This window comes from Felis catus, chromosome B1, assembly GCF_018350175.1.
Source record: "Felis catus isolate Fca126 chromosome B1, F.catus_Fca126_mat1.0, whole genome shotgun sequence".
In the NCBI taxonomy this organism is placed as follows: domain Eukaryota; kingdom Metazoa; phylum Chordata; class Mammalia; order Carnivora; family Felidae; genus Felis; species Felis catus.
Window position 1 is genome coordinate 147,440,444 of NC_058371.1, and position 16,766 is coordinate 147,457,209.

General features: G+C 35.9%; 1 protein-coding gene across 5 annotated transcripts in view; it reads right to left on the bottom strand.

Moving 5' to 3' along the window:
* The window catches only part of SLC4A4 (solute carrier family 4 member 4), a 351,984-nt gene that overhangs the window by 58,765 nt on the left and 276,453 nt on the right, over window positions 1-16,766 (bottom strand). For all 5 annotated transcript variants that reach the window (XM_023253060.2, XM_019829398.3, XM_019829396.3 and 2 more), the window contains one exon: window positions 13,534-13,604. In XM_023253060.2, coding sequence (XP_023108828.1) covers window positions 13,534-13,604 — 71 coding nt within the window. The remainder of the gene's footprint in view (window positions 1-13,533; window positions 13,605-16,766) is intronic.

Genomic DNA, 16,766 nt, shown 5'->3' on the forward strand with positions numbered 1-16,766 from the left:
TTCATATTTTTATAGAGCTCAAAAGGTAAAGTGCTTACATAAGTCAATAAAAAAAATAAACTCTAGGTCTTTCCCTGAAGTATTTTTTCTATATTAGCTTCAACTTATAAACAGCTGAACCACATAATTATTCTTGTATCAAACGTCAATTTTGAGAGGTGATTTAATCATGTCTCATCTTGTTTTTCAGATTTCTGCATATGGATGTTTTTAGAAGAACACATTTAAAGTTTAGAGGTCATAATAGGTAACAGATTTCTTTGTTTTAAGATCAGCAAAAATTTACCATTGTAAATTTGCCTATGTAAATTTACCATAATATCATTTCAGCACTTTAATATGAGCAGAACCCTTTTTTATAGCCCAAAGAAGTAAGCTATGTTAAGACAATCAATCCCAACAGACAGTTTTTATTGATTTTCTTACAGAGATTCAGGTTGAGGTGAAAAAATATACAGATATACATTAAATGATAGATATGTTTTCTCATGTACATCAACTCAAAATGCCAATATCACTATTTTTTTGGCCTCAAATGATTCCCTATATCATCATACAGAAAGTTTAGCCTCCCAACCATCTAAGGACTTTAGTATAAAGTTTAGGCAGCACGTCCAAATCTCTCAGTATATATATACACTTTTCCCACTTCCATAAAACTTTAAATCTAGCTAATAAATAATTCTATTTAAACATCACTGGAGAGGAACCTATATTATCTGTGTTACTTCAGCGTTATTACTCTACATAAACTCATATCATTGAAGGTTAACTTCATAAAACTTCAGGCAAGATTCAGATCACAAACAAACCAGACATTAAGACAAAGCATTACTCATCTATTAGTGGTGTATATATGTAAATATGCAAAGTAGAATTTTAAATAATTATCTGATAATTTAATCATCACAGATACAATTTCTATTATTTTTTACTCCAATATATCTCATTTTGTTATCTATGAAACATACACATTTCAGTAAAAATGATATGTTTTACTTCAGAGGTACACTCTGCTTTGCCTATGTAAAAGGAACATAAAAAAAGAAAACTACAGATTTTAGTTACTACTTTCTATAATCCAATAGTTTTCAAATTTTATTATCAGTGAAATATCTTTTCATGTGGAACCCCAATATTTAAAACTGTGATAAAACTGAGATATTCGGCCCTATGTATTTAGGAGGGATTGGGCTGCACTTTCTCACTACCCCTGGCCCACCTAAAGGCAGACCCTGAGTCCCCTCTCTTGGGAATTCTAGCTTAGTCTGAGCGGAATGTTACTTTAAAAACAATGCTGTCTCATTAAAAGTCACCTATCTATATCTATCATTTATAATTATAATTTATCTGAAATTACCATGAGTAGTTTAATCCAGGACTGAACAAACTATATCCCATAGGCCAAACTCAGCCTGACTCCTGTTTTTATAAATAAAGTTTTACTTAAACACAGTAATGCTCATTTCTTTACATAATGTTCATTACTATATTTGTGCCACAACTGCAATGCTGAGTAATTTCAACAAAGACCAGATATCTGACCCATAAATCCTAAAAAGTATACTATCTGATCCTTTACAGAAAAAGTATCTGCCCTGGTTTAATTTCTTGCCTAAGACTCCTATATTACTTTCTACTATCCTTATAAATAAATCTTTCATGTTTCATCATATTAGTACATTACACATTTTTATTTGATTTGTATTTTTTTATATTTGTATTATTATTTCATGGGTAGTGTTATTGATGCTGGTTGATTCACTGTAAAATTTTTTTAAGACCCCACCCAAAAATTTCTAGAACCAATACATGAATTCAACAAAGTTGCAGGATATACAATCAATGTGCAGAAATCAGTTGCATTTATATACACTAATAATGAAGCAGCAGAAAAAAAAATCAAGGAATGGATCCCATTTGCAATTGCACCAAAAACAATAAGATACCTAAGAATAAACCCAACTAAACAGGTAAAATATCTATACTCTGAAAACTATAGAACACTTATGAAAGAAATTGTAGAGGACACAAAGAAATGGAAAAGCATTCCATGCTCATGGATCGGAAGAACAAACATTGTTAAACTGTCTATACTATCCAAAGCAATCTGCACATTTAATGCAATCCCTATCAAAATACCACCAACATTGTTTACAGAGTTATAACAAACAATCCTAAAATTTGTATGGAACCAACAAAAGATGCCAAATAGCCAAAGCAATCCTGAAAAAGAAACGCAAAACTGGAGACATCCCGATTCCAGACTTCAAGCTAATTACAAAGCTGCAATCATCAAGACAGTATGACTCTGGCACAAAAACAGACATATAGATCAATGGAACAGAACAGAAAACCTAGAAATGGACCCCCAACTATATGGCCAACTAATCTTCAACAAAGCAGGAAAGAATATCCAATGGAAAAAGGCAGTCTCTTCAACAAATGGTGCTAGGAAAACTGGATGGTGACATGCAGAAGAATGAAACTGGACCACTTTCTTAGACCATCCACAAAAATAAATTCAAAATGGATAAAAGATCTAAATGTGAGATAGGAAACCAACAAAATCCCAGAGGAGAACAAAGGCAGCAACTTCTTTGACCTTGGCCAGAACAACTTCTTACTAGATATGTCACCAAAGGCAAGGGAAACAAAAGCAAACACCAAGTATGGGATTTCATCAAGATAAAAAGCTTCTGTATAGTGAAGGAAACAACAAAACTAAAAGGCAGCCTACATAATGGGAGATGATTATTTGCAAATCACATTATCTGATAAAGGATTAGTATCCAAAACTATAAAGAACTCATCAAACTCAACACCCCAAAGCCAAACAACCCAGTTAAGAAATGAGCAGAAGACATGAATAGTCAGTCAGAGAAAGACAGGTATCACATAATTTCACTCATATGTGGAATTTAAGAAACTTAACGGATGATCATAGAGGAAGGGAAGAAAAAATAAGATAAAAACAGAGAGGGAGGCAAACAATAAGAGACTCTTAGATACAGAAGACAAACTGAGGGTTGATGGGGGTAGGGGGGTGTTGAAAATGGGTGATGGACATTAAGGAGGGCAGTTATTTGGATGAGTGCTGGGTGTTATATGTAGGCGATGAACCACTGGATTCTACTCCTGAAGCCAAGAGTACACTGTATGTTAACTAACTTGAGAGTTAAAAAATAAAATAAAATAAGAAGACCTGAATAGACACTTTTCCAAAGACATCCAGATGGCTAACAGACACATGAAAAGATGCTCAACATCACTCATCATCAGGGAAATACAAATCAAAACTATGATGAGTTACCACCACACACCTGTCAGAACAGTTAAAATTAACAACACAAGAAACAACAGGTGTTGGCAAGGATGCAGAGAAAGGGGAACTCTCTTGCACTGTTGGTGGGAATGCAAACTGGTGAAGCCACTCTGGAGAACTAAAAATAGAACTATCCTATGATTCAGGAATTGCACTATTAGATATTTACCCAAAGGATACAAAAATACAGATTTGAAGGGGTACATGCACCCCAGTGTTTATAGCAACATTACCCAAAACAGTCAAAATATGGAGACAGCCCATTCATCGACTGATAAATGGATGAGTAAGATATGGTACATATATACGATAGAATATTACTCAGCCATCAAAAAGAATAAAATCTTGCCATTTACAATAACATGGATGGAGCTAGAGTGTATTACGCTAACCAATAAGTCAGTTAGAGAAAGTTATGCTATGTTATAGTTATGCTAACAAATAAGTCAGTTAAAGACAAATACCATATGATTTCACTCACATATGGAATTTAAGAAACAAAACAGATGAACATATGCAAAGAAGGGGAGAGAAGAGAGGGAAACAAACCACAAGAGACTCTTAATGATAGAATACAAACTATGGGTTCATGGAGGGAGGTGAGTGGGAGATGGGCTAGATGGGTGATGGTTACTAAGGAGGGTACTTGCTTTGAAGAGCATTGGGTGTTGTATATTAGTGATTCATCACTGAGTTCTACTCCTGAAGCCAATATTGCACTGTATGTTAGCTAAAATTTAAATTTAAAAAAATGGCAAAAAACTCCAGCTTTGGTTTTGATCATTTGTAATTTTCAAACTGTGGTAAGTCATAGAAAAAGCAAAAACAGGTAAATGATTCTTCTCCAGGTTCATGCAACTCCCGAAGAATTAATTTGAAGGAAATACTGAACATACATCAAAGCAAGAGACTGAGAAAATACCCTCATGGGCTTCAATCTCAGCTCTACCACGATTTAATTGGAAAACAGAAAATAAAAAGTAACTTCACTTTCCTGTGCAACTGCCGATAGGATAGCTGAAAAAGAGTACCATAAAGGTCACGGTGATCATAGCTTAGGAAAATGCTCTAACATAAATAGTACTCTTCACATGCAAACCACTCTGATTACTGCTTAGAAAGTAATGGTAAAAAACATACAACCAAATAACACTGGCTCCTAAAAGAGGGCAAATACTGTGTTGAACACATCCAGCACAGATGTTAAGTGACCCGAAGAAGAAAGAAATCCTTGAGTCCCCTGAAATATCATGTAAAACATTGTTTGCATGTATATTTATCTGGGAAAAGCAACCACAGATTTCATTAGAACCTCAGAGGAAGCAGTGAAGCAAAGACGCTTCAGACGTTACTGCTCTGGTGCTTTTATAAGTGAGGTTATTCCATCATCATAGTACGCCATGCTCTGTGTATGTCAGCTGCACTCCAATTTTCATCTATTCTAAGAGCAAATTCATGACTGCAAGGCTAACGATGATTTATTAACTCATCAGCAAATGTTCCCCAATTCAGAGAGATTCGTTGTTTTGTAACTACTTCCTAGTAAACTATATCCCTGTTTGAATCCTCATGGGCGTTTTAAATTTAACACATTCAGGGTGCTTGGGTGGCTCAGTCGGTTAAGCATCTGACTTCGGCTCAGGATCTCATGGTTCGTGGGTTTGAGCCGGTGTCAGGCTCTGTGCTGATAGCTCAAAGTCTGGAGCCCACTTAGGATTCTCTCTCTCTCTCTCTCTCTCTCTCTCTCTCTCTCTCTCTCTCTGCTCCTCCCCTGCTTGCATTCTGTCTCTGTCTCTCAAATATGAATAAATGTTAAAAAATAATAATAATAAAATGAAATGAAATGAAATAAAATAAAATAAAATAAATTTAACATGTTCAAAACTAACTCCTCATCCTTCCTTAAATCTTGCTTCCCCTAGGATCTTGCCTATCTCTGTTAACAGCAAATTCATCCTTCTAGATTCTAAAAACAAAGAACCCTGAAGTCATTGTTAATTCCTTTCTTTCTCACAGGTCACATTACGGCAAAATGATCTCAAAATATGTCCAAAATTAGGGGGGTCTGGCTGGCTCAGTCAGTAGAGCATGTGACTCTTCATCTCAGGGTTGTAGGTTCAAGCCCCATGTTGGGGTAGACATTACTTAAAAATAAATATTGAATACTGGAGGGAGTGTTCAAAGGAGATAACTCAGTTGAGAAATAAGGGAGAACAGAAAAATTGAAATGGCAATTTCAGAATACTTTTGAAAAAAAAAAACAGTAGCAAAAGGATAGGCTAGAGCATGTGAGCACCACAAAATCAAGGCACGTTCTTCAGGGCTGATGAGGACTTCTGAGGTGTTTGTGGTAGATGAGAAAGAACCAGGCTGGGTAGAAGGAAGAAGGGCATGCTGGAAAAAAAATCAAGAATGGAGAAAGGAAAGTGAAAGATTAAGTAAGAGAGAGACTGATTAGGGTTTCGGCAACTCTTTGTACCAGGATGGGTAAAGGCTAGATATACAGAAGTATAGAGCCCGAACACCAAAGGGACTGTGTATCACTAAAAACTAAGAAAGAACAGACCAAGACAGGGGCAGGGTTCAATTTACAATACACCAGGCTTCCAAAGAAATTTTAGCTAACCTAAATCATTCATCAGGATCCAACTATCTGACATATTCAAGGAAGATATCTACTAATTTATCTACCCTTTTTATCATCTGGGGAACAAAATTAAAGTAAAATAAACTTTCAATTTAAAATTGCCAGATAAACTATAGGATGCCCAGTTATACAGATAAACAATGAAAAATATTTTTAGTGTAAGTATGACCCGTGCAATATGTGGGACATATTTATACTAAAAAAAATTGTTTGGTATTTACCTGAAATTCAAATGTAACTGGGATCCTCTGTCTTTTGTTTTGTTTGCTAACTCTGGTGATGCTGTTTCAATTAGCTACAGGCTGTTTTGAACAATAGCAGCATGTGGAAAATAGAAAAATGTGGCCAAAAGAAAACAAAATGCATTGGGTCCTGGTTACATAAAGGAACTAAGATAGTGTTAAGAGAGCAGCAATAAAGAAAAATAAAACAAAAACAATTTTTAAAAGGTTCCTGGGAGAAACAATATGTTTGCTAAAATATTAATTATGCAAGGCAGTACAAGAAAGTGTCTAAATGAACAGTATAGAGATTAGTAAGTAGATCAGAAAAAGAGCTAATCAGTTTCATTGATCACAGAGAAAACAAAATTCAAACTAAGTCCTAAAAGAAAGACTGGTCCTTGTAGAACTCTCATACTCCAAAGGGTAAAGAGAACAGTAAGAGCGGCAGAAGGACAAAACTAAAAAAGAATGACAAAGAAAGTAACAAAAGCCAAGGGAATGAAAGTGACAAGCTTTATATGTGTATTTCTCTCTGCATTGGCAGAAACAAAGTGGTAAAGCATTAGACAAGAAGATACCATGAGCAAAGATGCTGATTTGGGGACATACAATGCTTCATTCACTTATCTAGCAAGTTCTTTATTCAAAATTTATTGAATGCCTACCATGTGGAGAAACCAACAGTGAGTAGACCAGGTGAGCCAAAGAAGGCTGACTGTGTAAATAGGTAGAAAAAAATATATATACATATAAGAGAAATGGGACCAAGTGACCAAGTTGCTGAGGATCTTAACTGAGGTCAATCTTGTGAAAAGGGATATCAATCTATTTTTCTGAATTTCATTTTCCAGAATTATCCTGTTTACACTGAACGGATTTGTTTGTAAATCTTAAACGTATAAGGTATACCAAAGGATGAATTTTAAAGTTTAAAATGTTATAGGATCCTCCCCAAAGACAAAATGGGGAGATATATATATGTGAGAGAGGATGAGCAAAATGTCGACAATCATTGAAGCTAGGTGATGGTGATGTGCATATGGAAGTTCATTGTACAATATTCTCTGTAGTTCACTGCATGTTTTAAATTTTCTATATTTTTAAAAGTAGGAACAGGGGCACCTGGGTAGCTCAGTTGGTTAAGCATCCAACTTCAGCTCAGATCATGATCTCACAGTTCACAGGTTCAAGCCCTGTGTCAGGCTTTGCACTGACAGCTCGGAGCCTGGAGCCTGCTTCAGATTGTTTGTCTCCCTTTCTCTCTGCCCCTCTCTTGCTTGTGCAGGCTCTCTTTCTCTCTCTCTCTCTGTCTCTCCATCCAAAATAAATAAACAAACAAACACACAAACATTTTTTAAAGATAAATAGAAGTAGGAACATGTGATATTCAAGGGGACTTAAGGACAGAATGGTTTTTGCACTTGACTTTCTCAGTGAGAGAAAATCACAAAGATGCTACGCATAAGAAGATTAATATGACATTCTATTTCCCATGAAAATGAATGTTAGCGCCTAAAATCACCCTGAAGGTACATCAAATGAAAGCACTTTTGCTTCCATGTCTGACTGCCAAGCAGAATTTATGAGACAATAATAGTTCTCAGTTTCTTGATTAACAGCATCTCCATTAGACATGATACGCTTCACTGGGTAACACAATAAGCAAAAAAAATAAAATAAAATAATAAAATAAATAAAATGAAAGATTTTTATATTGCTGTCCTTAGTATCAACTAGTAAAGTATGCATGCACCTTTTGAAATAAATATAAATGAAGGTAATGCTACAGAAAGAAGTCTCAAGGTTAAGTAGTTAATGTACTCATTTAGGGGTTTTTTCCCTGCAGTGGGTAGGCAAATTTATAGTAATTTTCAACTTACTTTATGAACTACAGGATACATTTGAGCTGCGTTGTCTAGAGTTGTATGTGTTATTGTGAAATATCAAAACTAATTGGTTTTCTACTTGTGATTAATATATAGAAGGTAGACTGAAACTGGACCACTTTCTTACACCATATACAAAAATAAGTTCAAAATGGATTGAAGACCTAAATGTGAGACTGGAAACCATCAAAATCTTAGAGGAGAACACAGGCAATAAGTAACCCCTTTGACATCAACCATAGAAACTTCTTTCTAGATAGGTCTCCTGAGGCAAGGGAAACAAAAGCAAAACAACACTATTGGGACTTTATCAAAATAAAAGGCTTCTGCACAGCAAAGGGAACAATCAGCAAAAGTAAAAGGCAGCCTATGAAATGGGAGAAGATATTTGCAAACGATATATCTGATAAAGGGTATCCAAAATCTATAAAGACATTATCAAAATTAATACCCAAAAAACAAATAATCCAGTTAAAAAATGGGCAGAAGACATTATAGACACTTTTCCAAAGAAGATATACAGATGGCCAATAGACCCATGAAAAGTTACCCAACATCACTCATCATCAGGGAAATGCAAATCAAAACCAATGAGATATCACCTCATACCTGTCAGAATGACTAAAATGAACAGATGAAACAACAAATGTTGGTGAGGGTGTGGAGAAAGGGGAACCTCTTGAACTGTTGGTGGCAATGCAAACTGGTGCAGCCACTCTGGAAAATAGTATGGAGGTTCCTCAGAAAGTTAAAAATAAAACTACTCTACGATTCAGCAACTGCACTGTTAGGAATTTACCCAAAGAATACAAAAGTACTAATTCAAAGAGATACATGCACCCTGATATTTATAGAAGCATTATCGACAATAACCAAATTATGGAAACAACCGGTGTCCATCGACTGATGAATGGATAAAGAAGTGGTGTATGTATATACAATGGAGTATTACTCAGACATAAAAAAGAATGAAATCTTGCTATTTGGGAACAAAATCTTGCTATTTGGGACAATGGAGGGAGATAGAGCATTATGTTAAGCAAAATAAGTCCGTCAGAGAAAGAAATACCATATGATTTCCCTCAATATGTGGAATTTAAGAAACAAAACAAACAAGCAAAAGAGGAAAAAAGAGGGAGAGGTAAACCAAGAAACAGACTCTTAGCTATAGAGAACAAGCCGATGGCCACCAGAGGGGAGGTGGGTGGGGGGGCGGGTTAAATAGGTGATGGGGATTAAGGAATGCACCTGTCATGATGAGCACAGGGTGATGCATGGAAGTGCTGAATCACTATATTGTACACCTGAAACTAATATTACGCTGCATGTTAACTCACTAAAATTTAAATAAAAACTTAAAAAAAAAAAAGAAAGAAAGAGTCACTTCCAACCTATCCAACCAAGCTGGATAAGGTAAAAAAAAAATCATAGTTTTTAAAAACCTGTCAGAGAGATGAGGATATATACAAACTTGAATAAATTCTAAGAAGTTACAAGATCTTCCTGGAAGAGAGAAAAAAAATCCATGGCTGCATATGCCTGCCAGAGTGGCCTGTGGAAGATAAATCTACCGTAGATGGAGGTATGGAGAAATAAGCCAAATCTTCAATGAGTTTTAAATGGCTACATGTAGACTGGGGTGACAGACCAGAATTCCAAGGAGCCCTCGGTGTTACACTGAGCCTGCATCCATCCACCAAACTTTCTCATCGTCTTTGCCAAGGTGCACAGGTTGTACAAAAAGGTAGGACGTTAGGAGAGCTGAGAGAAATCCCTTAGACAGAGTTCCTACCAAATGCAAGAAATCCACTTCCTAAGATGGGAAGCAGGACAGAAGAGTGGAGAAAAAGCCCTCTGAGGCATTCAGGTACTCCTGAAAGGGCTAAGGTTTCTTCCCTCTGAAGGCTGGGGCAGAGCAGTTGGGCAAAGAAAGGTCTCCCATGGCTCAGAAGCTTAGGCATAAACAAGACACAGAGCAGTCCCCATGGGACTTTCTGGGATAATGGCAACATTCTACATGCATCTTGTTTGGGGTGATGATTACACGAGTATATAAAGTATCAAAATTCATTGCACTGAACATGTGAGAACTTTATGTTTTAAAGTATACCTCAATTTGATAATCATTTTTAAAAAAGAATCTAATGTGAAAAACAAAAAGTAATCTATTCAGTCACCTCCCTGGAAAAGCCCTGATGTTCGACTATGGAATCTGGTCTCTCCCTCTGAGAGTGGATAAGTGGAAGCCAGCCGACTCTAAGGCTCATTGTGTTGATACAGTTGGAGAGGCTGTGGCTGGTCTCAGAGTTTTATAGGAACTTTTAACAGAATTTTGTCTGCAGGCTGAGGGGATATGCCCACCAATAAATCTACAGGAACACTGGTGAAGGTGAGAAGAATTAAAGACACAAGGATTCCAACAATGAATAGAAATGATGGAAAACCTGCCTTTTCATCTTGAGGGATGGTTATTCTAGAGCTTCAATCTGTCTAAACGCTCTAATGTCCCATTTTTCCTGCTCTTTCCCCCTGAAAACACTCCCATACTACTATGAAGAAAAAAAAGCTGTCTTCATGCTAATGAAGCGGAAGAGAAAATGCCTTCCCTCCTCTGACAGAGTATACTCTGAGCCTTGTGACAGGGAGCCTTGCTGGTGCCCCAGGGTGGCATGTCACTTTTACAGCACTTGCTTTCATAATATAATTATGGCTGGATAAAAGAAAGAAATTAAATCCTTGACGACTGGATGTCCCAGGAAAGATTGAGCAGAGTTAGCATGGCCAAACACAGAGAGGGCCCAGTCCCCCGTCAGAGCAGTTGGCATCCAACTTCTTTTCTCCACCAACCTGAGTTACGGCGGCAACATGGCCTAGTGGAATGACTGTAATACCTAAATAGAATAATAACAATATCTAACTTGAATGGAGAGATGAGTATGTACCAGCCACTAAGCTAAGTCCTGCCTATTTATTCCCTTGGCTTTTATAGCATCTTTGAGATAAAGTACTATGATCATCACCATTTTACAAATGGGAAAATGAGAAGTTACCACAACCTATTCAATAGTGGAGCCCTGAATTTGAAAAGGGGCAGTATGACAGGAGAACTCACCACCTGTAAGTCCTTCTACATGAGACACTATTCTGATTCCTCAAGTAATGGGAATAGGCAGATTCTGGAAATTTGAAAGCCCGGAGTTCAAATCCTGATTTTACGTATACTGACGATAGGCACAGTTAACCTTTCTAAGGTTCTGTTTCATCCATAAAATACAGGTAACAAGTGACTTAAAAGTTATTGTGAGGATTCTAGACAGGTCATATGAAGAGCCTGGCCCCTAGTAGGTGCTCAACAAGTGGTAGTTATTGCTGGTGATAACAAATCATATTACCTCTTTAATATTCATTTCTGATCTCATATAAATACAAATTGCATGTATGTATTTATGTGTGCGTGTATCTATGCAAAGTATACCTAAAAGCACTGATACGGATAGAAAAGGAAAAATGAGGGACAGAATAAAAGTTGTCCTTCATGATTATATACATACACACATATACACACATTTTTTTCCTAATTTCTTCTCTAGAGAAGAACATAGCAACCTAACATTTTAATTAAGGTGGGCAACTAAGGGGACTATTGCCCTGGAGCATACAGCATTCGTAAGAACTGAAAGGGTAAACATTTCTACTTGCAAACACTGAAGTATCATGGCATACTAGAAATATCACAGGTCTTAAAACCACTCAGATTTCAGTTGAAATCTTTATTTTAATAATTTATGGCTATGTGACCTAGACCATGAAAGGTGATTTACCTTCTAAAGCTGCAGTTTCTCTCATCTATAAAATGAACATAATTACACCTGGTAGTTTGTGTTAATGGTTATCATACGTATAAGACACCTGGTCTCTCTACTAGATGCCCTATAAACGGTAGCTCAATTGTAATCACTATTGTGCCTTAATATCCTCTATCATAGTCATACCAGAAGTCAACAACAACTTCCATTTGTTTTCCATAAATCTTATAGTGACATCTTATTATAATTACATATCAATTACTAGAGCCACTCCAGAATTTTGCCCAAAGACAGGGCTTAAAAATTCATTAATTCTAAAGCTTTCCTTGATTAGTTACAAAAAGAATTAAGTTGGAAATAATCTCTTTTTAAGTCAGTGGAAGTGTTTCATTAATTTTTATTGCAAATTAACTTATGGTTTTAATTAATTATATATATTATAAATTTTTAATTAGACTTTAATTAAAATTATTTAAAGTCTAGAAGGAACTGTTTTTCTCTGTATTTTAATCAAATTATTTTAGGCAATAGGATGGCTGGCTCAAAGACTGACAATTGATCTCTTTTCTGCATGTGGCTTTTAAAACATATATACATCTCTCTCTCTCTCTCTCTCTCTCTCTCTCTCTCTCTCTCTCTCTCTCACACACACACACACACACACACACACACACATTTATAATCAAACCCAAATAAAGAGGCAAAGTTTGGAGGAAATCAGAGAGAGCTTTAACAGTAAGGAAAAAAGTCAAGAGAGCCACAGAATATGAAAACAAGAGAGAAACAGGGTCAAGTGACAGTTGCCCAGGAAAGATACAAAACATCATCTTTGAAAGGGTGTTGTGGGCACTCATTACATAATATCTGCAGAACTGTTTTGGTCTCCTGAGAGATGGGCACTCTATCAATACAAGGTATTATGGTTTCTGTCTTTATAACTGAGAGATTGATATTCTTTGGTAAGATTCCATATCCAGCGTAGAAGGAACACAATTAGAAGTCTGAAATAGCACTTTTCCCTTTTTCTTCAAAACAAAGTCTCCTTCCAGTGTGTGACCTTCCATGCAAAACAGCTCATTTTTAAAGCTTAGTTCTAGTCTTTTAAAGATCCTTGGTTACAAGCCATGGGAAAGGATATCATGTGACAGAGGCACAGTCCTTTCTAAGTGACAGGGGAAATGTCCTGCTACAATCACCCTTAGTGAGGAGAATACAACACCATTTGGTAGTCAGAAGAACTTTTAATCATACTAAAACACAGAGGATACCATGCTCTCTTTTTTGACTTCTCTCACTTTTCCTTGTGAAAATATTTCAAGGTGACAATGAATGGATATAGTAGTTAAATTCCTAAGAAGGTTTAAATAGCATGCTGTAGGAGTAAATATTCACTACAGTGAGAAGAGAAGAGAAGAGAAGAGAGAAGAGAAGAGAAGAGAAGAGAAGAGAAGAGAAGAGAAGAGAAGAGAAGAGAAGAAAAAAAAGGCTGACTACAGCAAGGAAAGTGTTTTTTTTCTGTCCTGCTATCACTGATTATTGAAGTTGTGTTCATGTTCAGGTTGCTAAAGGGTAGGAGACATCATGTTATGAATATTATAATTAGATTATACAATACACAAGTGGTTTGAAATATTAAGTCACTTACCATGTCAGTAGAAGAAACAGTTGGCCAATCCTCTGGAGCCGGTGTAGTGTCATTAGATATTGAGATATTAACTGTAAGAAAAAGACAATCTTTTACCATAAAAATGACCTAAATTCATAACTCAAAATCTAAAAAAGCTGGGCCAGGCACGAAAAATGTCTTCAACACCACCATAAAGCACAATGAATTTTTCTTTATTATAATTGTATTCACCTTTCACCTAGATAAAATTAGCAAAGATTCAGACACATCTGTTGTACTTTAATCTGAAAATAAACAATGGCAAACATTTAAGGAAATGGTATTACAATTTGTTTCAGGTTTCAAAAAAAAATAGAAAAAGAAAAAGAAAACTTCTCCATTATTAAAAAAGCATTCACTGTATTTTGTCTGGTGGAAAAATGGATGTTAGTAAGTGAGTAAGTTGATCACAGGCTTCATGTACAGTCAAATCTCACAGGTAGATTTTCACTGGTTAAGATTTAACTAATTTGGGATTTTTGAAAATCTGGACTGCATATGAGAGAGTATATCTTTGCAATATGTGGGAAAACAAAAAGTCTTTCAAACACATAATAAACTATATAAATATAATGGTAATAAATGTCTAATCTAATTTTAAAAATTATTATCACAAAATTTGCCATGATTTGTAAATTTATTAAGAGGTTGCTTTTTGAGGAATGTGACTTATTTATTAAACCAACCCTCCTCCTGGAAATATTTCATTATTTTAAAATTTTTGAACCTAAAATTAAAACATATTATTTAAGGTGTTCTATAATTAAAACTTTTTATCAAATATGCCTTTTTCCTATTACATGAGTTTTTTGTTTTGTTTTTTTAAAGTTTACTTATTTATTTTGAGAGAAAGAGTATGAGTGGGGGAGGGACAGAGAGAAAGGGAGGGAGAGAGAGAGAATCCCAAGCAGGGTCCCAGTAAGGAGCCTGACACAGGGCTTGAACTCAGGAACCATGAGATCATGACCTGAGCTGAAACCAAGCGTCTGATGCTTAACTGACTGAGCTATCCAGGAGCTCTGATTGTTTTGTTTTAGTTTTTGTTTAAAATGTTTGTTTATTTATTTTGAGAGAGAGTAGGGAGGGGCAGAGAGAGAGAGAGAGTGAGAGTGAGAGTGAGAGTGAGAGAGAGAGAGAGAGAGAGAGAGAGAGAGAGAGAGAGAGAGAATCTCAAACAGGCTCCGTGCCCAGTGCAGAGCCTGTTGCGGGGCTCAACCCTAAGAACTGCGAGATCACGGCCTGAGCCAAAATCAAGAGTCGGTTACTTAACTGACTGAGCATCCAGGTGCCCCTGAAGTTTTATGTATTATAAAATAGATCGTTACTGAGAGAATATCCCTAATTTATGGAGATATTGTAAATTAGGTGTTTGTCTTTGAGCATCACATTTAACATCCAAATTGCTATTATTTGGTCCCCTCTTGCCTGTCCCCTCCTGCCCCCAAGCCCCTAGACTATCCTTTTAGTTTGCTGTATTTTAGTTCCTACCAACATAAGCTCTTAACGAGAAACAAACAGATTTATTTGATTGTTGAAATTTAGAATATAAGATCCATAACAGAAAGGGCATGTCTTGTTCACGGCTTTTTCCCAGAATCTGCCCAGTCCAGCACCAACAGGAACTCAAAAATATTTATTTATTATTCAACCTTAAAAAAAAAAAAAAGGAAATCCTGCCATTTGCAAAAATATGGATGAACCTGGAAGACATTATGCTAAGTGAAATAAGCCAGCCAAAGACCAATACTGTATGGTGTCAGTTATAGGTAGAAGCTAAACAAAATAAAAAATAAAAGGTAAATACAACTCATAGAAAGAAAGAGAGTAAAATGGTGGTTGCCAGGGGCTGGGGGCTGCAGGGGGTGGTGGATGGGGAAATAGAAAGAGGTCAGTAAAAGGATACAAACTTCTAGTTATAAGAAGAATAAGGTCTGAGGATCTAAATAAAATAAAATAATAAAATAAAGTATAATAATAAAATAAAATGAAGTAAAATAAAATAATAAAATAAAATAAAAATGAGAGGTGATGGATGCATTAACTAACTTTGGTGGGAATCCTTTCATAATGTAGACATATATGAAATCATCATTTGTACACTTTAAATACATTATACTTTTGTCAACTATACCTCAATAAAATGAAAATATCTTTTAATGTCAATAAATGAGGCTAGAATAGGGAACATTTAATGACTCCAAATGAATGAGGGCAGATAAAGGCAAAAGAAATGAAATAATGAAAACAAATAAAAGGGAGAAAATATTTAGCTAGAGCCCTAGTCTTCGTCAATGTTGGAATCCATTCTGATCTTTGAAGGTTCTAGAATTGTTAAACTTTTAATCTACTGCTAGGTCACCCCTATTTCCTTGTAAAACACACACGCAACCTGTTTTCTTATTCTGTTTCAGCACAGGTCACGGAAAGAATCAAAATAGGCTAAAGGATGCTTGGCCCAAACAATAAAACCAAACATGAGTTCATTCCCAAAAGGAAGAAGATGTTAGCACATTTTTGTTAACAAAACCTAGATTTTTAGCACTATTTTGTTCTAAAAAGCCTACAGTACATTTTCTTACATTATTCCATTTGCTCATTTAAAAACAAGCTATACTTTTATACCTGCTTTATGTTGAATGGGACTCTGAAACAAGATATGCCAGGTTTCTTGCCCAGGACTGTAGAAGAGTCAACCAGAAGTAGAACTGATACCAAAATCTTGTTCAGCATTCTTTCTTTTCCTAGCCAGCATTTTTCAAGGTGGGATAATACTCTCCAATGTTAGATGATGTGAATTTCAACCGCCCCCCCCACACACACCCCGAAATGTCTGACTGGTCTGAGTGTTCGGAAGAAAGCAGTCTATGTGAAATCACAGGCACTATTTAGATGGTGTCTGGGAAACTCCTCTTCCTGAGCAAGATTCTTTGATGCAATTTTATGAGCTTCCTGTCATAAGAGAGTGAAGGTCTTTGTACAACAGACTTTTCCACATAAAAACAAGGAGTAAGAGTGAGGGAGAAAGATATCCAAGATATCCTCCTTTTTTGTGAGATGAATGACATAATAAAGACCACCAGTGAACTAAACCAGGATTCCAATCTGAACTTCTAGGGACTACTTTCAAGTTCTAGATACACATTGATTCTGCTCAACTAAATTCCTTTTATCTTTTCAGTTTTCCTCTGAAACAAGCTATTAAAGCATGCCTC